This window comes from Sander vitreus, chromosome 6, assembly GCF_031162955.1.
Source record: "Sander vitreus isolate 19-12246 chromosome 6, sanVit1, whole genome shotgun sequence".
Classification (NCBI taxonomy): domain Eukaryota; kingdom Metazoa; phylum Chordata; class Actinopteri; order Perciformes; family Percidae; genus Sander; species Sander vitreus.
The window spans coordinates 2128987-2152005 of NC_135860.1; the positions used below are offsets into that span (position 1 = coordinate 2128987).

General features: G+C 38.8%; 1 protein-coding gene across 2 annotated transcripts in view; it reads right to left on the reverse strand.

The window, feature by feature from the left end:
* The window catches only part of LOC144519122 (uncharacterized), a 38021-nt gene that overhangs the window by 5337 nt on the left and 9665 nt on the right, over positions 1–23019 (reverse strand). For both annotated transcript variants that reach the window (XM_078252038.1, XM_078252037.1), the window contains 16 exons: positions 22171–22224; positions 21966–22019; positions 20104–20157; positions 19423–19476; positions 18941–18994; positions 16536–16589; positions 15104–15157; positions 13697–13750; positions 13257–13301; positions 9286–9339; positions 9124–9177; positions 6351–6404; positions 3592–3663; positions 3187–3222; positions 310–354; positions 136–168 (listed from right to left, as the gene is read on the reverse strand). In XM_078252038.1, the coding sequence (XP_078108164.1) occupies positions 136–168; positions 310–354; positions 3187–3222; positions 3592–3663; positions 6351–6404; positions 9124–9177; positions 9286–9339; positions 13257–13301; positions 13697–13750; positions 15104–15157; positions 16536–16589; positions 18941–18994; positions 19423–19476; positions 20104–20157; positions 21966–22019; positions 22171–22224 (825 nt within the window). The remainder of the gene's footprint in view (positions 1–135; positions 169–309; positions 355–3186; positions 3223–3591; positions 3664–6350; positions 6405–9123; positions 9178–9285; positions 9340–13256; positions 13302–13696; positions 13751–15103; positions 15158–16535; positions 16590–18940; positions 18995–19422; positions 19477–20103; positions 20158–21965; positions 22020–22170; positions 22225–23019) is intronic.

The window sequence follows — 23019 nt, forward strand, 5'->3', positions numbered from 1 at the left end:
AAAACCAGAGCATGTTTCGGAAACTCCTCAACTGGATTTTTTGCCCTGTTGCCATGTCCTAGAAATACACACATCTAGTGTGTGTGTATTTTTATGACGTCAGGGAAAAAAACATAAAGTAAATAGAGTAATCACCTGTCCTTTGTCTCCAAGGTCTCCCCCGCCGCCCTGAAAGATGACAAAAAGGAGAAACAAGGTAATCAGTGAATAAATCCCAGCTGGTGTAGGAAGAGGAAGTGAAACAGAGATTACGATATGTGTGATGTGTGATGATGAGTTTCATCATCAGACTGTAAACAACCAAATTACCTTTTGTCCTTTCACACCTTTAATGCCCTTCTTTCCTGCTGCGCCCTGCGGGAAAAACACACAATGTGTGATGAAAGAGGAAGTTGTGATCGTCAGAAGTCTCACAAAAAAACAATAACAGCAGCTGACTGGTTCCTTCAGTTACCGGTACCGGTTTTTATTGTATACAAATAGTTTGTAAGACGAGAGAAGTGAAAAGGAGTCAGTAGACGAAGGGAAACTCCCATCAGTCTGAACCTGTTGAGTGTTCACTGCTTAGCTTGCTAAAGGCTGTGCGGCGGGTGCGGTGAAAACGCAGGTCATCCCATTCATTTTGAATGGGGGTGGTGCGTTTAGGCTGTGGCAAGGGGTTCAAGTTCAAGTTCAAGTTACTCTATTGCTCGATGGTGTTTTAAGCCTCCAACGTCGCCTTCCAGGCAGCTAACCCTAACCTTAACCATAAACATAACCATTGCTGCGCTGCCTGGAACGGCTTAAAACACCTACTTTATTTGTCCCCCAATGGGGCAATTTGTTATGCAGCAGATAGTATAGTACAAATCAAACACAATCACACACACAATACAGAGATTGCCTACCTTGCAGGCATAGTTAAAAACAATTAAAAAAAACAGTAAACAATCAATAAATAGTATATCAATAGTAGTAATAGTAATAGTAACAGTCAATAAGTTATCTATAGGTCTTTATAGAATTAAGAAGTAGAATGGCTGAAGGTACAAAAGAGTGTTTATATCTGTTGGTTCTGAGTTTTGGGAGTTTAAAGCGTGATCCTGTAAATTCAGCCTGTAAGGGATGAGAACTATCTGAAAGGACAGATTCAACCCTTCTAAGCATCTGCTTCTGATGAAGTTCCTTCAGGCCTTTCTGCTTAGAACCTGACATGCAGCTGCTCACCTTAATTAACCTGGAAAGGGAGGGTTTGCAGGGAGCACACGCACAAAAACTCAGCAGGCCTGCTGCAAAAAGTTTAGTCCGACTCATCTTTTGGAGAAACGCAACCCCACGTCACGCTGCGTCAGCCAATCATGTAACCGGCGATGAGACTTGTTTTGAGCTATGGTTTGAGGCGGTGTGAGAGTCCCGTACAGGAAACAGGAAACATCACTGCCTCTATCGCTGCCACAAGAAAGTGAAGCTAGTTTGACAGCGGAAAAAAGGGTCCGTGCACCAGGCGCATGGTTCAAAAGGATTGTACTTAGTGTCTTCAATAATTCATAAGTGTATTTTGGGCATAACATGCAATAAACCATTCAGAGTATCATCTTTAAAAGCCAGGCGCGTTTGGACCTTGGAGCATTGTTATTATGATGGAGGATTTGCACCATAATATTTTGATTTGTTATCTTTTGCATGTGTGTGTGCTGCTGTGCGTCCCTGTGTGTGTAACAAGCATAGTGTGTGCGCGCTGTGTATAAGCCTAGGCGCATTTCACTAATTTTCTGTTAAAATAACAATGAAATGCTGCGTTATTTAGATTTAGGTTTTTGTTGGTCAATGACGCGATCACTTCCCGCTGCCTCAAGATAGCAATACGCCCAGAATGCACCTGAACACACCTCCCTGTAAGACCAGTACGCCCATGGGTGCAAAGATGGGTGTATTTGCTATTTGAACGATGCAGGCGCTGGACGGGAAACTGACAACTATGTCGTTCTTAAACTAGAAAAGACACTTGTTTTGGGCTTTGTGATGCAGGATAGGGCCCTATGAGGGTAAAACACCAAACACAAGCACTGAACTGCCCAGGAGTTTGTGTTAACAGCCGAATGTTTCCTGCAACAACAAAGCACTCGCTATGTCTCGCTCGTCTCTTTTCATTCTCTCTCTCCTGGGAAATGAAGCTGCCTTTAAGTGCGGTCAAAATCTATAAACCTTCAGACGGAAAACAGTAACTGTGAAATATGAAGTCTACTTGTGCTTTGTTGGGGGGGTTCAAGAACACAAACAGTACGTCACCCAAATGGGCCGTTTCATTGACGCACCACCCTCATCAAATGGGCCGTTTCATTTTTCTTGGTGTGAATGCCCATTAACACATAGCTAACATTAGCTCACTAACAGCTAACTTTTTCTCTCTGGTAGACAAAGGGTGCTAAAATAATCCTTTGACATGCTTAAATCTACTGTTTCTAGCTCGCTACAGGCACTTTGTTAGCATTTTAGCCCTTGGTTGCACACTGTGGCGCAGACTGTTGATTTTTCAGAGTAAGACGTGTTGCTGTCTGTCTCTTTGTTTACCAAAGTAAAAAATCATTTGTGTACTCGACCTCGTGAATCGCAAAGCGGTCCACATTTGATTGGGTTCTTCCTTGGCCCATGCTACACCCTGCCACCAAGTTTAATTATTTCATTATTTTAGCCAGTCACTCTATTAATGGAGAACATAATTAGCGGATTAATCAATAATGAAAGCAATCAATAGGTAATTGTTTAAAATGAGCGTTAGCTCAACCAACTCCAACAGTAAAGTCCTTACATTAATGCATGAGGAATAATAATCTAATGATATAATATAAAATAGTATAGCAGTCACAGAGGACATTTTTATACTTTTAAAGATTATTTTTTGGGCTTTTCCACCTTTATTTGATAGACAGCTAGGTGAGAAGGGGAGAGAGAAAGAGAAGGAAGACATGCAGGAAATCGTCACAGGTTGGATTCGAACCCTGGACCTCTGCGTCGAGACATAAACCTCTCAGTATATGTGCGCCTGCTCTACCCACTGAATTTTTATACTTTTAATACTTTACATGTTTTCTGATTACATACTTTTACTGAAGGAACATTTTCAAAACTAGTAACAGAATGTATTTACAGAGTGGTATTAGTAATTTGACGATGCGTACAGACTCTGATACGTGATTAAACACTCACCTTCTCACCATCAGGTCCTGTCTCACCTTTGGCCCCCTGGAAGAAAGTCAGGTAACAGTTAAAATCTGAGATCAAATTAATGTTGTTCTTTGTGGAAAGAGACGCTTGTGACATCTGATATTTTTGTTTTTAAAGATTATTATTTGGGGCATTTTAGGCCTTTATTTTTAAAGGGACAGCTGAAGACATGAAAGGGGAGAAAGAGAGAGGGGAATGACATCCAGCAAAGGGATACAGGTTGGAGTCGAACCCACAGCTGCTGCGTTGAGGGCGCTAGATGGGAGCGCGCTATACCAGGTGAGCTACCCAGGTGCCTGTGATGGCTGATATTTAATAAAAGTTGAATATGGGTCTATATGTTAGTAAACTGATCTGCAGTTGGCTGTTTGTGTTGCGTGTACCCACAGGCTGGCCCTGCAGACCCTTTGGTCCTAGTTTCCCTGGTACTCCGGCGTCTCCTTGCTCTCCTCCAGCTCCCTGTTGAACAAACAGACAGAATAATACAGAATATATAAAACAAGCAATCAATCAATCAATATAATTTAATCCACAATAAATACAATTTAAAAAATGATTGTAAACATTGTTTTTACAATGTCAACACATTCTCATGAACGGGTTCGTATGACATTGTTTGAAGATTTATTCACACCAATTCGCAGTTTTGTATAAAGTACATGAAAGCAATACTTGAGTAAAAGTACAAGTATCTTACCAGAAAATGACTTTGGTAGAAGTTAAAGTCACCTAATACCCAGGGGATCTTTTATTATTTATAAACCAAAATGAAAATGGCATAAAATATAAATATAAAAAGGAAATGAAAACTCTGCCCTGGGTAAAGCCCTCTTATTTTAAAATGTTAAATTTGGAGGAAGTATGAACAAAAGCTTTCTTTATGGTTTCATGGCCAGACAGTCTGGAGTTTTTTTGAAACTGGCTGTACAATCATAAATCTGCCCACCGTATGAGTCTATTCCTTCAGCGGTTAAACAGTTTGACTCAAAAATGAACTGCACTTCTACCGTTTCAATCACTCAAAAATGAAAAATTAGCCTCTCATATTCTTTCCTCATCCTCTGCACCTGTCTTACCATAAAGTAGGCTTTATTTTATTTCAGAACTTCCTTTTTAAATAAAATAAAACACCCCCTATGAAGTCTCGCATTGACAGACCCTACCCTGCATTAGTCCACACAGCATTCCGGGATGGGAGAAATACGTGTTCTGGTTTATTAGAATTTCTTTAAACCAATCACAATTGTCTTAGGTGGCGCTAAGCGCCGGACGGAGCCACGGTGCCTCTGCAGAAAAGCCTCGGGAAGGAACTTTTTGTTCTAGTTGTTTTAGTCTTGGAACAGAAAACTCAGATTGGACAGATAGTCTAGCTAGCTGTCTGGATTTACCCTGCAGAGATCTGAGGAGCAGTTAACCTTAGTCCTCATGAATCCACCGGAGGTTAGAACGCCAACACAAAGAAAGCCCAAGGTAACGAACATCCGAAAACGGACGTCCGAAAAAGAGTGACATGGGGCGGACTTTCCGGCAGAACGAGCGCAATCCTGGAAGTGGAACGTCGTGGATATAGACTACCTCCTATGTTACGTTCACTGACTTTTCTCTGGCTTCTTTTTGGAAGAGAGCTGTCTCTCTCAATGAGTATGTTTACATGCACACTAATATTCCACTATGTTTCTCTGCTGAGCTGCTTTAAAGATGTAAAATCCTAAAAATACATGTGAATAAAACTTTGCCCTGCAGACTTACCCACAGTGTTTCCCACAGATTAGAAAGCAATTTGTGGCGGTTTAGGTGGGGGGGGAACTTATTTTCGTAAGAATCAAGTACAAAAAACTCATTGTTCCTCTCCTACTTCAATGCCTAACGAATCTATCTCTTTCTCTCCCTGACCCGGTCTTTCAGTGGTTGAAGCCTGAAAATATTGTAAACAAATTAATAACATAACTAATTACACTGGTCGGACTGTTCAGCTCTGTTTCAGACTGAAACCTCCGGTTCAGGCTGGTCCTCATACTCAACACGTGCATTTTTCATTGCACGTGGCAAATACTTTTCAATACTCATCTGGATTTAAGCAGCAAACATTCAGTGTAAGAGTAAAACATGACATAACATTATTTATAATACGCTCATTTGATTCACAGCTGCTACATACTGCTTGTGTTTTGACCTCTGACATCCCCTCCTCCTCCTTCTTCCTCTTCTTAATGTCACAGTGGCATCTGACCACATCAATATATAAAAAACAAAACAGCTTACCTCCTGAGAACTGAACTCTGGGAAATTCCTCAAGATAGTCACTATAACTGCAGATCTCAAAAAGGACTTTCAATTTTAGATGCACAACCACCTTTTTCAGAGCAGAATGTTTCTTAGCAAGGAAGAGGAAGAATTCGATGAGGAGCAGCCTTCCCAGAAGCCGTAGGACTATGGTTAACTGCTCCTCACTGCCAAAGGTCCATAATTTTAGTCTTTTAAAATAACACCGGCCAATAATGCGAATTAGACTGAAAAAGGTGGTACGTGATCTTGGTAAGCAATTGGACATCAGTGTAGTAAATATATTCAGTGCATCAAAAAGCGTGCTCGGCAGAGAAGCTCGTCCAGCACAATTTAGTGCATAAAAAGTCACCAAAATGAAGTATTTGAACCTCATAATTAAATACAAAATGAGGGAAAAACTGCAAAAAACTGTTCGTACATGTAGCTACCAAAAGTAAAGCATTTTTTGCTGTAAACACCACATTGTCTGCTGCTGTATAAGACCTAAACACAGCGCTTTTAAGCCGGGGAGCTGAGTTCCCTTCATCATAGAAGCTCTTATTTCTGCCCCGAGGAGCAGGCATCGAGGAGCGAGCATCGAGCTACAGGCGAGGAGACACGAAAGCAGCCTTCCCAGAAGCCGTGCAGCTGAAGGAGTTGCTAACTCCACACATACAGCCGAATTTATGTGACGCTTCAGTCTCATCCCTCTAAAACACATTTGCTCGTTGCCTCTCTCATCCGATGATGTCCTTGGGAGGCAAGTGGAGGAGTCGAGGAGGCAATTTAAGATACAACCACTGACTCAGCAAGTGGTTCTGATCAGTGATCTTGCTCTTGGACTTTAACTAATCGAAGGTGTGAATTTAAAGTTTACTCACCACAGTGCCCACTCGGCCTCGGGGTCCTTTCACACCCCGATCCCCCTTCTGGCCCTGCAGAGGTAGAACAGACATTAGGACACTGAAGTTTCATGCAACCGGTCTATTTTACAGCAAACATTTATTACTTCTACATCTCATTTTTTCCCCGTTAAAGGGGTTTGTTTGGAGAGTATGTCCCGTTCAATATCTCCACAGAGGTTTAATTAAATGCTGCTATAAAGACTTTTAAGCATGGAACCAAGCTAACCAGCTCGGAGATGAATCATGACCATAAAACATTTGATTTGTCTTACAACAACATTTTGAAAACAGCAAAAAAGGCAAAGGTACGAGACTGTGTACAGAATCAATCATAGGGCCCTATTTTAAAGATCTAAGCGCACGGTGTGAAGCGCCTGGCACAGGTGCGTTTAGGGCGTGTCCAAATCCACTTTTGCTAGTTTGACGGCTGAAAAAAGGGTCTGTGCACCGGGCGCATGGTTCAAAAGGGTTGTAATATTTTGTGTGTGTAACAAGCATAGTGTGCGCGCGCTGTGCACGAGCCTAGGCGCATTTTACTAATTTGCTGTTAAAATAACAATGAAATGCTGCTCTATTGACTTTAGACCAGGTTTTTGTTGGTCAATCACTTCCCGCTGCCTCAAGATAGCAATACGCCCAGAATGCACCTGAACACACCTCCCTGTAAGACCAGCACGCCCATGGGCCACAGATGGGCGCAGGTGCATTTGCTATTTGAACGACGCGGGCGCTGGACGGGAAATTGACAACTGCATTGGTCTTAAACTAGCTGCGCCGGGTGCAAGATAGGGCCCATAGAGTCGGTGGTAGCAGTTTGCTCTAGCCGTTGCGGGTTTGGTAAACATTTCCATGGTAAGAGCAATCTCCAACATTTAGAGACTTCGCTGTTACACTTAGGATTGTGGGTAGGGTAGTACTTCTCCATGACATAGCGGATTAAACATGTTTTTCTAAAAACCAAGGTTGATTTCTAACGGACTTCGAGTTTCTACAGGAGCAGAAACTTTTATTTCACAACCTCGGAGCTCGTGGTCAGTCTACCTCGGATGGTTTAGACATTATGGCTGATAATCTAAATCCTTATGGAGCTCTATTTGTTATTTGAGGTAGTAGGAACAGTCTTCCTACTGTTAAATGTCAAAATGTCATCTGTGAAAAAAGCTCATTTTGTTAAACAATTAATTATGCGTTTCTCTAATGGTCAAACTCAATCGACTGTGCAGGAAAACAGACTTGTGTGCTCTGGCGCGATGTGTAGCGACTCACATTAAAATAGAAAACAATAGGCGTGGGTGTTTTGACAGACATGATACGCTGCCAGTGTGCTTTCTCATTCAGAACCGAAATATCAAATGACTTCATGAAATCATTCCCCATCCTGTGATTCATTTTGCAGGACTGTTGTGTATGTACTAAGAATAATAAATACAGTTTCACAGTTAAGTGGGTGAGCCCTTATCAGAGTTCCTGCACGTTTTTCATGCAATATTGGATGAGTCGCATTCAAATTCTCCCGGTTGAATCATCAGAACAAACAATAGACACTAAACTGAAAAAAAATCCAATAAATAAAAATATTGTCCCAGAGTGAATTCCAGTGAGGAACATCCAATCAGAGAGCAACAAATTTCCCCTGCTGTATAGCTAATGAAACAACCGTGAGATATTTTGATTGGATAGCTGTAACATATCTGTATAGCGTTGTTAAATTAATCCGGGAGGCTTTTATGTTTCTGTGTTGAAGATCATTGAGGTTAACGTGAAAGATTAACTTTCATATGCAAACTGACAGGAGGGTGAAAACCCTTATGCGAGCAGATGTTGCTACATGACACACAAATGTAACTAAAGCCCTATTTGCACGGGACTAGTTTTACCTGGGGACCTCTAGTCATTTGTAATAATTGCGGAGGCTGTCTATGACTGTGATCTTCATCCCGTCAGAAAACATATCTCGAATTTATTTGAGAGAAGATTTCTTTGAATGATTTTATTTCACTTATTTATATTTATCTTTTTTCTCTCTCATGACCTGATTGGTGGAACCTTGTGGAAAATCTGATGTGGACTATTTGTGTCAGTTTTTGGTGTGTTGTCGTAGTGTCTGTGTCAGTGTGGATGTCATATTCTTGCTGCAGAAGAAATCTACCTACGGGTACAAATAAAGCAACCTGAACCTGAAGTCTGTAATTTGTTAGGTAAAGAAGGTAATGACTTCTAAATAACATGAAGTCAGTCCTGAGTAATACAATAGTACACTGTAAACTAAAAACAATAATAAAAAGTGCTCATATAATGCTCATTTTCAGGTACATAACTGTATTTAGAGGTTATATCAGAATAGGTTTACATGGTTTAATTTAAAAAAAAAAAAACACAATATTTTTGTTGTACTGCACATTGCTGCAGCTCCTCTTTTCACCCTGTATGTTGAGTTCTCTGTTTTAGCTACAGAGTGAGACATCTCACTTCTGTTACATCTTTGTTGGGAGTCGCACATACTCAGTACCTAGGTAAGGACTACTAGCCAGTCAGAAGCAGAGTATGAGGGCGTGCCCTGACAGTACCTAGGTAAGGACTACTAGCCAGTCAGAAGCAGAGTATGAGGGCGTGCCCTGACAGTACCTAGGTGAGGACTACTAGCCAGTACTAAATATTAATAACAGTCATCATTGAATTTCCCATTTGGATTAATAACTAAGTACTCTATATATTTATCTATGTTGTGTTGAGCCATTATGTTCATTACCTTGGCTCCAAACTGTCCAGGGTCTCCCATTACACCTGGGACTCCTATAGGACCCTGAGGAAGACAAACAGCAGGGATGAACAGAGGTTTGGAGCAGCATGGGGAAGGTAAAGATGGCAGACAGTTTGTAGAGATTTGTGACGTTCCATCTAACCAACTCACATGTTCTCCGGGGTCACCGTTGCTGCCCGGCAGGCCGCCTAGACCTTGAGTGCCCTGAGAGAGAAAAGGAGAAAAGAGAACATCACAGAGTTACTGGTAAAGCTGAATAAAAAGCTGAATCCGCTTCAGACGGATAGCCGGTGAGTTCTGAGATTGGACAAACACTAAAGTGTTGGTCGAGTAAAACAGTTGACCTGTTGGTGGCCCTTAATAAAATGTCAGGGATCACAGGCGCTACAGATCCCTGCGCACAAAAAACAACCAGACATAACAACAGCTTCTCCCCCACTGCCATCACTCTACTGAACTGCGGATAAGTGGGGTCATCCCCACTTTGGCCACTCACCCACTTCTCTACACATTACATACTTATCATCCCAATACGCATCTTTGCACACTACTTTGCACAGTTACTTCTGCACTTTACATCCCACTCCATGAGTACTTGTCTTGATATTACGTCTTATTTGTATATTTGTATTTTTGTATATTATGTTGATATGTGCAAATATGTATATTGTTGTCTCTATTCTACAGTATGTTACTATTTGTCTACTGAATGTTTACTACTACATGTCTATTTGTTGAATGTATAGAGAGTTAACACCTACTAAAGTCAAATTCCTCGTGTATGTAAGTATACTTGGCCAAAAAAACTGATTCTGAATCTAAAACAGATTCTGATTAGGATTTTCATACAGTGGCTTTACATCCAGGTGGCAGAAAAAAAGTACAAAATGCATTTTTTAACTTGAACCTGGGAAGCTTTTTTCCTCAGTAATACAGAAGGTGAAAGCATCTACTGTAAATAGAGCATTAGATCTGTATATTTCAGATCTGTGGCCTGGGCGTGGACCAGTTAAACACGCGACAACAGCGTGACCCATATAATGAAGGTTATGAAAAAGCCATGTCAATATTTCTTCTTTTAGTTTTACTTGAGCTTACATTGGCATTTTTTTGTTTTATTTTGCTTTATTTATCTGTAAACAACCTTCAACCCACACTGTGGCTGCAGATTTGGTTTCAAGTTTTGACTGAACTTACCACAATATTTCTTTTGAATGTGTTTTGAGGTTGATGAAGGAAAACGCAAAAAGCTGAATAAGTCAGATAATTGTATGTTTCTCGATTCCAACGAAACTCAAAGCAACAGAGAGTACTTAAAAAGAAATTTAAGAAACTCAACTATGTATTTGAGTCTATGTGTCATTGGTGCTGTCCAGATTAACAAAGTGATACTTGTTAAGGTATCTTCTTCCTATCAGTTTCTGTTTTACTCAACTTCCCTTCCAAGTCAACTAACCTTTTGAAAGTGATAGTGAGAGTCTAAGTAAAGAAAAAGTGAAACTATAGAGATCCTTAACAGCAATTTGGGTATTTTTCTAACAAGAAGTGAAAGCTTCACGTGCAGTTCTTTGACATGAGTCCTTCAAACCTGCTAAAAAAACTGATTAAAAAAATCCAGTAATGAAAGAAAGAGCAGGCATTGTCCCCTTTTTTCTCCTGATAACGTTATCTATCTTTTATCTAACACCGATAAATCAGAAAAAACAAGTTGGAGATTGTTTGGAAATGTCTCAGTTAGAGTCAGATGAGTCAACCCCTGACTCATGATGACTTAGCTTAAATGGTATTTCCTCGTGATTAAGAGAGTTCCTTCATCACCTGACATGACAAGCTTTTTATTGGGACAATTCTTTTGTGATTATAAGTAAAGAGGTTGTGATATAAATGAGTGACCTCAACATAAGCTGTCAAAACATTTAAAATAATGCACAGTAAGTGTAGTGATCATGGAATAATTATGGCATGACACCAAAACTTATGTCAAGATGACAAATTATTTCTTGAAAATAAAAATAAAATAATCACGTTTGTCCTCGCTGGGCTTCTGCAAATGATCTAAAATATGGAATACATTGAGCTAATTTCAGTGTTTCAAAGAATAGTTCAGGATTTTGGGATATACTGTTAACTTATTTGCTTTCTTTTGTACAGTGAGATGAAAAGACCAAAACATCCCCGTTAAATCACAACTTTTCTTTTGCACACGTCTCTTCATGTACGGATTAAACAAACATGATGCAGTGTGATATTTGGAGAGCTTTAGGTGCTGGTATGTGTATCTTTTTATCTTTTTTTTTTAATCTTTTTCTGCTAGCTGTTTCCCCCCTGCTTCAAGTCTTTATGCTAAGCTAGGCTAACCACGTCCTGACTCCCGTTCTGTATTTAACACACAGACATGACAGAGTTCATCAATTCGGGCAAGTGGGTTACATTATTGTTATCTTTTCCTGCCCCCTCCCCTTGCCCACGTCAGAGAATGCTCGTTGAATGCTAACAGTTCCACAATGATTTCCAGGTCTTTTAATAAACAATCCTACGTTATCAATGTTCTTCTTTTCTTTTTTTAAGATGATTTTTTTGGGCATTTTAAGCCTTTATTTTCATAGGACAGATGAAGACATGAAAGGGGAGAGAGAGGGGGAATGACATGCAGCAAAGGGCCACAGGTCGGAGTCAAACCTGCGGCCGCTGTTTCTTTTCAGTGGCTAGAGCTGACAGAGGAGGTAGCAGTTCATTTTCACATTCACCACATAACACAAACACATATGGACCTAACATATTTCAAAAAATGCAAGTAAAAATGTTTTTTGTGTGGCAGGGCACCTTTAAGTGCTGTTAATGTTCTCTACGTGAATATTGTTTACATAAAACATGTCTCATTTGCAGTTATTGTAGGTTTAGAAACAAAAAAATACAAATGTCCCAACTCTATGACATAGTAGAAATCAGGGTAGCTAAAAATGTATGCGGTCAAACAAACTACAGATAGAAACCATTGTCTCTCCTGCAAGTTCATTATTGCAAATAGATTTGATAGTTGTTGTTATTTTTAAATAATAGCCTCTATTTCAATATGAACTTTAACTCATCTATGACACTGTCCATGAGATGTATACATTGTAAATGAAGATCAAATATTACAATTTGTTAGAGTCTGTGTCATTATTTAATAACCACTAATAAAAAAACTATTTGTAAAGGGGCCAGTTGATTCTACGGGCAAGTCAAAAAAAGTGTCCCTGCCCGACCAGGCAAGTGAAAAAAACCTTAACGTTGAACTCTGCATGAGATGGATATCAATCTTCAAACACTTAGTCTTAGAAGGTAAGCAAATATGCATATTATTCCTTCTCAATATAGTGTTTAAACAAAAATCTACTTTCATAGAGAGTCTTAATGACGTATTTAAAATTAAGTTCAGTAAATTAGCCTGTTGAGCAGCATCCGTATTCATCTTATCAAGCACAATAAATCCACTGATCATTAACATCCAGACGTGAGACTTTCCCACATTTACACCTGAGTTATTTCACTGTTTAAAGTCCCTCTGTAACCGAAATTCTACAGATGAGTTCAGTCTGAGTTACAGACAGAGAGCTGCTGGTTCTACTCTCTGTATCTGTCAGTCACAGTGAGTAGGCAGGCTGTGGTTCAGTGTTTTGCTCAAAAAGCACTTCAGCAGGACATTTGCATAAGGACAAACCTGTGACCTTTTAGCTACTGACTGTGTTTTCACAATGCTGGTCATCATGTGTCTATAACTTATGATGAATCACATTGTGTTTCACATGTTGTCATATCATTTTTTTTTAACAACTCTCCGGCAAGTTCATTATTGCAACCCCTACACACTACACACACACACACACACACACACACACACACACATACACACACACACACACACTGAGATACGTAAACTTAGAACAAACTCACGACATGAGCGATATTTAATAATAAATAATACCCCCCCCACACACACACACACACACACACACACACACACCCACACACCCACACACACAGTGAGATATGTAAACTGAGAACAAACTCGCGACATCAGTGATATTCAATAATAAATAATGAACTATAGTAATGAAATGCTAAATGTGTGTTTGTACCTTTGGTCCAGTGGGTCCGATGGGTCCCTGCTGTCCAGGATAACCCTGAGGACGACAAGGAACAGGAAATGTTTTATCACAAATACATCTCTGCACGTTGAGGAGCAAATTCTTACAAAGATGAAGCAGAGGAGGAAGAAATTACTGAAACGTGTAACTAAGGAGTACTGATTGAGTAACTTTAATCCGTCAGAAAAGAAATAAAGGAGAAATCATCTCAGCAATTTGACTTAAACTGAACATAAAAGCTTTGTTCTTAGTAAAAAATGTATCATACACATTAATAACGTACTCCTGAGAATCTCCTGGTGGAATTCATGGAAGTGTGTGATGGTATATTTGCTTTTATACAAAATCCCAACTAAATGTGAATAATTTAACAAGAGTAAACATTCAGATGTTCTCATTGAGCGCAGATGATGACTGGGGATCTTTCTTACAGTGTATCCTCTGTCGCCGACGTCGCCTGAAAACCCGGGAGCTCCGATCTGACCCTGTGGAAGAATACGGGACGGTTAAAGAGACTCTATCTAAGATGCAACAAGGCTTTAGTATGAACAACACAGTCACATTTCATCCAAATATTGACGAATCCTGTATTTCGAACAGGAAAGATGTAGTGATACTGCTCTAAGATCACTGCACCTCAGTTACCAGACCTGAGCTTCCTCTGGAAGAAACTGGTACTCCAGAAAGCTAAGAGAATCATGGGTAATTCTGGCAATGTTCTTTCTTGTAGATACTCTTTAATGCCATCAGGGCGGCGCTATCTTGCCACCCCCCCATTAGGCTCTTAAAGGTCCCATATCATGCTCATTTTCAGGTTCATACTAGTGTTTTGTGTTTCTACTAGAACATGTCTACATCCTTTAATGTTAAAAATATTTTTTCTCCTACTGTCTGTCTGAATATACCTGCATTCACCCTACCTAACTACTATGACAAGTCAAAATGTCTGCTGTGAAAAAGGTCCATTCACCCTCTGTCTGAAACGCTTTGTTGGAGCGCCTGTCTCTTTAAGCCCCGCCTGTCTCCTCTGATTGGTCAGCGTTTCTGGGTCTTTCGCATCTGTGTACTCTGCGTCTCTGCACCGTCATTGCAGCCGGGGATTGACTGTTACGGCACTGTAGCGGCACTTTCTACCATATATACATTTACTGTATATACACACATGAGGGTGCCGACGGCAGCCGTAACAGTAGTATAGTTGTGACATCACAACCGTGCAGAAGTCCGGACGGCTCGTTTAAAGGCACAATTTCTGAATACGGGCTGTGTGCATTTCTCTGCGGATTGAGCATTTTGATACTTTCACAGTATTTATGCATAACCTCGACCTGCTTCATAATAAAAAAAAGACATGGAAGTCTCACTTTTTACAATATAGGACCTTTAAATGCTGCCGATGGCAGCAACCTGTAACATCCCGAGCTTGTAATCCTGGGGGAGCATAATGCTGTGATTTATGTATTTATTAATTTACTTAAGTGGGCTTATGGTTGAATATTTATTTAATTTAGCTTAATTTCTGCAACCTGTGTGTGCTTTGCTGCTCTTGCCTAGGTTACCCATTTGTTGACCTGCTGCTACTGACATGTTGGTGGACTGAATGATTGCGATGGTGTTTACTCTGTTTTTTATGTGACTGGTTGACTGTGACTGCCCTTTAGGGATAAATAAAGTTGTTCGAATTGAATTAAATTGAATTGAATACATCAGAAAGTAATGGATTGAAAACAATAATTTGGCATTCGTGGACATTCACTTCCTTCAGATACTGTATATTGTATGTATATGCAGGTAATTCAGATCTTCTCGGAGCTTTTGCGTATGTTTTATATCCATACCTTCTGTCCGTCTCGTCCCTGAGCCCCCTCTTTGCCTTCATCACCGTGAGACCCCTAAACACAAGACACGGAAACAACGGAAAAACAGCTGTTTTATGAACAAAAGAGACGTCTGATGATGAATGAAGAAATTTATTTCAGACATATCAAAAATAAACCAAACAAAACATAAAAAAATGTACTAATAAGTTAAATAAGCAAAACATTCAATAAACAATAAGAATAATAAACATTAGCCAACATAGACATGCTGAAAAGGAGTAGGAAGAAGTATACACTTATTTAATCCTACCCCTTTTCCATAAATCAGTAATTATTATTATTATTATTATTATTATTATTATTATTATTATATATATATATATATATATATATATATTTAACTTCCCTTCCTGACCCTTAGTACTGTGGAACACTCCCATGTAACTATATACAATTTGGTGTTTTGAATGTACAATCCATATACAGATGTATATCGACATTTATACACGCACGTACATACACACACACATACATACATACATACATACATACATAAACGTACATACAAACATACGTACACTTCACACAAATATATTTAGATACACATATTTACATGCACTCACACATAATATAATAACCCTAATATATTTGACCACATTTCTGTAACTTATAAAATAAGTTAATTATCTTATAAATGAATCTTAAAAAGTAATTAAGAAGTTGGATGGAAAAATCATTAAATGTAGCACTATAAAGTGATTTGTTTCTGTTTATTTGCCCTTACTTTACTTTAGATTAGTCTATCATATTTGATGCATAAAGGTTCAGAGAAAATAAAAATAAAAAATTCAATCTAAAAGATGTAATACCTTTATATAGCAGAGCAGGCGACAGCAAAACATTTATTCTTCGTGCTTCAAACCTGAACAATCTTCAAACTTAAAATATGAAATAGGGGTGTCTCAGACATGTTTTTCAGCACTGACTGCTTTGCCATTGTTAGATAATGGAGTTTTGATTCGTAAAGATCAACAGATCGTTGGTTTTACGCCCTGACAGCTCGTCATTTACATGTTACAATTCTTCTTTAAAAGGATAGGCTCCATGGCATCGAGTGTGATATGACCGCCATATTTTTGGGAAAGTACGACACGAAGGCTGATATGGTCAAATCAAAAATAATGTATTTAAAAAAGGGGAAATCACAGATCCTGCTTTTGATTTGCGTAATTGAAATTGAAAGCTCATTTCAATCTATTCTCGATTTAGAATTGAAATCGTGACTCCCCTATTATTAAATTTCAATCTCAACCTTTACATTTTAGACACTCTTTTAAGAACAATAACATGTTACTAATCATGAAGGTTCATTACCTCTATATAAGCACTTTAAACATGTCAGGTACATACTGTATATCCAGTGTAATTGTGTATGAGAGAGTGTCTTTACCTTTATGCCTTTACCGCCCTTTGGTCCTGAAGACCCAACGTCACCACGAGGGCCCTGAAATACAACAAATAAATAATAATGAAAATGAATAATCTGTCTGTGTGTGTGTTTGTGTAACACTGACTTCTCCCTTTATAATTTAACTAATAAGAACAATAATGAATATATACTGTAATATTAAAAGCTGATGTGAAATAAAAAGGATAATGAAGCATAAAAAACAATTAGAAGTGTAGTGTTTTTGTGGTGCTGCAGACGCCTGCCTACTTAAATGTTATACATTCAGATTTGATATTTGATATCTGTTTTGAAATAAAGTACACAAACGTTTAAAAACGGGGCTGCAGAAACAAAAGCTTTTGCTGGTGGTTGATCTTTAAGAAAGAAAAAAAACCTCATAATTAATTTGCAAAATACTTCTGTTGGTTTATAAATCAGTGAATTGTTTATGTGTTTATTGTTATTCTGCTCAATGATGAACCATCCAGACTAGAGCTGTGGCCTTAAAAGTTCGGCCCGAAAAGGCCTGAGCCCAACAGAATTTGTTCTTGTTCTTGTTTCACCTCCTCAGCATCCATTTTCGCGCTAATCGAAACGCATCAACCTGGAGCGCAAGCCCGAGCCCGTCCCGAGCCCGTGTAAAATGATAGAAATTAAGACCGAACCCGACCGAACCCGTCGGGTCCCGTCAGGGTCAGGGAGAGATCTTCAGCTCTAATCCAGACCTCTAAGGTCTTCTGGGACCGGTCTTCCTGTCCCCAGAGTCAGAACTAGTGTAGTTTAGTTTATTTGTTTCACAGAACATAAAAAACTAATTATATTGAAGAAATACAAAAATACATGTGAGGGTGTGGTAGAAACCTGTAACGGCTTATATAAAAACCACAACCAAAGGACATACACAAATGTAGACGTACAAAATCAAAAATACATTTTAAAGTGCTCATATTATTCTTTTTGGCCTTTTCCCTTTCCTTTATTGTGTTATATATATTTTTTATTTTATATGTAGCTTTTTTCAAAATTTTTATAGCTTTTTCAGATGTTTCTGTTGATTTTTAGGCACTTTTTTCGACATCTCATATTTCTAATATAAAAAAACTGTGAAAACATAAGGACAATATAAGGGTTAACCCTGGTATCGTCTTCCCGTCGACCATGCACTTGTTGTCCTCCGGTTTGGTTTGCCTGTTTATAAAGCATAAAGTAGCCTACAAATTATCACCCAATTCTGGATTACAGCTGCTAAACCGACGTCATAACTTATTACCACTAGCTTTACACTTCTTTTTGGAATTGATGTTCAATAAACCTCATTTACTTTTTAACAAACAGAAATTATGAATTATCTTATCTAATAGTTAAGATCAGAGGAACATACGTTTATGGATTATCACAGCTCTATATAGGGTATACATTAAGTAGTGATCATCAATTAGCGTATGGAACCATCCATGCTATTTTTGGTTAAAAGAAACCCCTATTTCTGATGAATCTTTGAAAACGGGTCAAACAGCAACAACAACTGGTAAAGCCCCAAATCCCCAGCAGCCTCCTTTCTTGCATCACTGCTCCACCTGACAGCTGCAGGAACCACCATAATCGGCAGGTGGAGGAGGCGGAAATAAAAAAACTCTGGGTGATTTCCAACCGACAACGATTGGATCAACAGCTACAGTCAATCAGCACTGCTAACCCGTAGGATAAAAAAAATTAGACTGTGCAATACTGTAAATACATGTTACTATTTATTCTCATTACTTACACTACCGGTCAAAAGTTTGGGGTCACTTAAACAATTTCCATTCCACTCCAGCAGTTTTTCAGATTATGTGCTTACATAATTGCAAAAGGGTTCTCCAATGTTTTCTCAGTTAGCCTTTTAAAATCATATCAGATTATTAACCAGAATGTGCCTTTGGAGCATTGGATGAATGGTTGCTGATAATGGGCAATGTAGATATTGCATTAAAGATCAGCCACCCACTCAGATCAGCTGGTGTTCTGTCTGTAATCGAGTGGAATGGAAATTTCTAAGTGACCCCAAACTTTTGACCGGTAGTGTATGTTTATTTATTGTTTCTTTATTTGTGTTTTGTACTTTCCACCCTATCTCTTGCTGCCGCAACAGTTGGAATTTCCCCATTGTGGGATTATAAAGGATAATCCCCCCCAATGTTGAACCCAAAGTGACGCCCTTGCTCTTATTATATCTTTCTTTTACGTTTTCTATTTATCTGTATTCATTTATGTCATTGTGCTGCTGCAACAACCACATTTTTTTTTAAATTCAACAATAAGAGAGAAAATAGGAAGAAATGACACTGATGTTTTTTCCCAACTAAGTTCAGTTCAGATATGATGAATGTTTCCACCACAGGGAGGTTGAGGATGTGTTTCCTTACAGTCTCACCCGGACCTCCGACTCCTCCGCGGGGTCCCTCCATCCCGACGTCACCCTGCCGACAGCAAGACATCACATTTTATTAAAACATCTGTTCATGATGCCGGTAAACTGCTCATATACAATGTAAAATCATATATAAACTGTGATAAACTGTTCATTCTTTTTTCAAAATTTTCACTAATAAAAAATACTAATAAAAAAAAACATTTTGTTACATGAAAATAATTAAAACAATATATTTTGGGATATATAAGAGAGGTTTGAGACAGAACAGAATTTATGGCTGAGTGAACCAGAAGTTTATAGAAACCCTTTCATCATTTTAAAGTAACTTTATTGGAAAGGTTAATGTATTTCAGACCGCTGCGTTCAGTCTTTCATATTAAAGGTGCATCCCTGGCCAGTGCATCAGTGTAAAAGGAGTGTAAGTGTGTGTGTGTGTGTGTGTGTGTGTGTGTGTGTGTGTGTGTGTGTGTTTACCTTCAGACCAAACTCTCCTTGCTCGCCTGGGTCTCCTATAAGTCCAGGTTCTCCCTGTTGACGACAAAAGATTCAGTTACTTAGTTACTTCATAAGTACTTCAATGAGAAAATGTTTACTTATTATCTTGTATTTTGAGTCCTGACAAGTTAATGTCATCTAGAATCTATAAAGCTCAACATTACAGTAAAAGGATTTTTTTTTTGCTTGCATGTTCTGTTTAAAGCTTTAGTGTGTAACGTTTTGATATTAATGAACGTCCGTTACATTCAAGCCATTACCAAATGAGTTGCTACAAAGCTAATTAAGACTATCAGCTCCACACAACTCTCTCTGTATTTCTCAGTATGGCTAGGTTCAGAACATTGTGGCGTCCGGCGACATTCGCGCGCAGAAACTCGAGTGAAGATAATTACCTCTTCTGAAAAGTCCATCACGTTTTTTTTAATACTCTGTGTCCTCCTTGGCTACTAGCAACTGCGTGGAGGAGGAAGGGTGGGGTTGCTGCGCGATCACAGAAGGCTTGTATCATGTAGACGCGCCGACAGTTTTGTTATCATTACTTAGAATTCCTCATGGAGGCGTCAGAAACTACGCACTATAGCTTTAAAACTTTACGAACCGTGTGTGACGCGTCAGACGTCCGCTGTGGGACGCTTAGTGAACTGGTTTTGAACTCACCATGGCTCCAGAGAAACCAGAAGCTCCATCGTCTCCTTCAGGTCCGGCGTCGCCCTGTAAAAGGAGAGGTTAAGGATCAAAACAACACGCAAATCAACAAACAGGAACACAAAATATGAAGTGCTTTGTTATTGTTTGGCACTCAAAAGAGACAAGGAGAGTTCTTGCTTTTGGTATATACGTATGTTCACTAATACATTTTCAATACATCCTAGGACTGCAAGATAAGAGGAAAATATGGGATAACGTTGTTGAATATCGTGATAACGACATTACTTAACAGATATTAAAGTGTACTCTGTTCTACCTTTCTGCTGCTTTCAGTACACCGCTAAAATACAAACAGATTGCTTGTTGAATAAAAAAATAAAGCTTTTACTTTCAATTTTTCAACAGGTTTTGAATTAAACATTGAACTGAAGTCAAACTGCAATAAAAAAGAATGAAAGTTACATTTTAAAGTGCAGTTTTCTATATATACTTTCTTTCAACTAACTAAAAAAAATCTCAAGAGTGAAATACCTTTCGTGATATTTATCATGTAAGTTGACATGGCAATGACGATTAAAAAAACAATATATTGTGCAGGCCTAATACATCCTAAACTCATTTAAAGTCTGGAGCAGTTCATATTATTCCAAATATTCAGTTAAAATCTGTAGAAGAAGACAAAACGTATCAGCAGAAAATACATGCAAACTAAAAACTTTTCACATGTATTTTTATTTCACTATCTATTTACTGTACTTGTTTTTACTTCTTTGAATCAAAGTATTGTTGTGGCGTCTCACAGAGTATAAAAAGAGTAAATTGGGGATGTTTTTTTTTTTTTACCTGCTCCTTTTACTCTTACTTTTAATGAACTTACTTAAAAATAAACTACAAAACCAAAACTAAAACTTCCGTTTCCTTGTTTGGCTTTAAGGTCTTTTCTAAGTGTCTCTGCAGCTTTAGTTTCATTTTCCTCCAGTTTGTTCCTACATCCCATTTTTCCTTTTACTTTGCTGATGTCAATGTTAGTGCAGGTGTATCTATCGGTATAGCATAGCATAGCATAGCATATAGCATGCACAGTGGTTAAGGGTGTCACAATCTCGAACTTCGAATTAAAAAATGGAATCGTCGATGCTGCCACACCCCCATGTCACGTCCGGTCGGCTTGCCAAGCGGAAAAAAACACACACGTGTTGAAGTGCTGTCAGAGTCAACCTCCTCTAACTTAACTACAGCCAGTCAAAAGATAGCACGGCAACTGCAGATGCAGGACACCCATCGACAGAACTTGAGCTTCCTCCTCTTTCACTGAAGTCGCCGGTGTGGAAGTATTTTATGTTATGTTGACAACGTTCACAGTTTGCAAGCTCTGCTATGTGCGTGTACCATATAAAAAGTAGTTATCTGTGTGGTATATGTTCAACTGTTCGGAAATAGTTTGTTAAGACACTTAATTGTTCAGAGAAGACTATGGACATGGCTGTTTTATTGTTTTTTGTTTGTTTTGTTGTGAACTTGAATGTCATCTTCTGTGAAGAAGACTGCAGTTACAAAAGAGAAACTAGATGGCAGGTTATACTGTAGATATAAGTTATTTTTACATTATGTTGTTGATAAATGTTTTAAATTTGACAATGTAATGTGGTACATTGCGAACAAAGGTCAGATTTTTGATTGCATAACAGTCTAGTCTAAAAATGGCATAGCAACCTGTGCTTTAAAAAAATATATATATATATTTTATTTTTTTCAAATCGAACCATGACCTTAGAATCGAAAATGTAATCGAATCGAGGATTTGGAGAATGGTGACACCCCTAGTAGTAGTGGTAGTAAGTATCAGCGTTGCTGTAACACAATTTACTTACCACTGGTCCCGTGTCTCCTCCTTTTCCCCAAACCCCTTTGGTTCCTTTATAACCCTAAAAAAACAATAATCACAAATGAAACTCACAGTATTCGCAGCAGCAGCAGCAGCAGCAGCTGGACACGCAGCTGTAATTTGATTCTTATGTTATTTAAGGTTTCCTGATGATTAAAAAAACATGCAGTGATGATGTTTTAGACTCTCACCTCTCTGCCCTGAACTCCTGGCTCACCAGTTTTACCCTGCAGACCTCTGGATCCCTGACAGGAAATAGAAAAAGAATAACGCATACAGATTGAGTAAAAGATAACAAACGCATGCATTTATTGCTTGATTCCGTGTGTGTGCATGCAGATGAACTATAACTATGTTTCAAATCGAATGCACTTTAAACTGAAAGTTACACCAGAGATTCTCAGATAGAAACATATCCCCCGACAGTTTGTACCTCGACCTCGGGACTTCTAAAATAAGTTGATTGGATTACCTCAATGACCTGTTGTGCTCACCAAAGAGTAAAAATCTCGGCCAAATATTCCTTATGCCTTAAATACAAACATTAAGATCTTATAATGGATTCTAAAACGCACCGGGAGCCAATGGAGAGTGTAAAGAATGAGGGCAATGTATTTAATGTTAAAAAGCGAGCAGCAGCTTTTTTTCTTAGTCTTACTTTCAGGCTTTCTCATATTTATTCTCAGTAGAAAATCAGTCTATATGTAATAAGACTATTTTTGATGGTCAGTAGTGACAACTTAAAAGAATGAGGTGCCCACACTCTGCTAATTCTCCCACACGTTTATTGTGCTGCAACGTTTCGACCCAGCAGGGGTGTATCCAGCCCCTTTTTGCCCTGCACCTCACCGGTGGGGATGTGCACACTACCACTACTGCAGTAATGACAGCTTCATTAGGAAAATTTAAGATAACTGTCAGAAGAACTGGATGAATGCAGCGCCTAATGGGCAAAAGAAATTTGGTGCATGAGATGAGCAGGATGGAGCAGGATAAAACAGAAGTGTGTGCTGAGAATAAAGTGGCGATGATGGGATGAA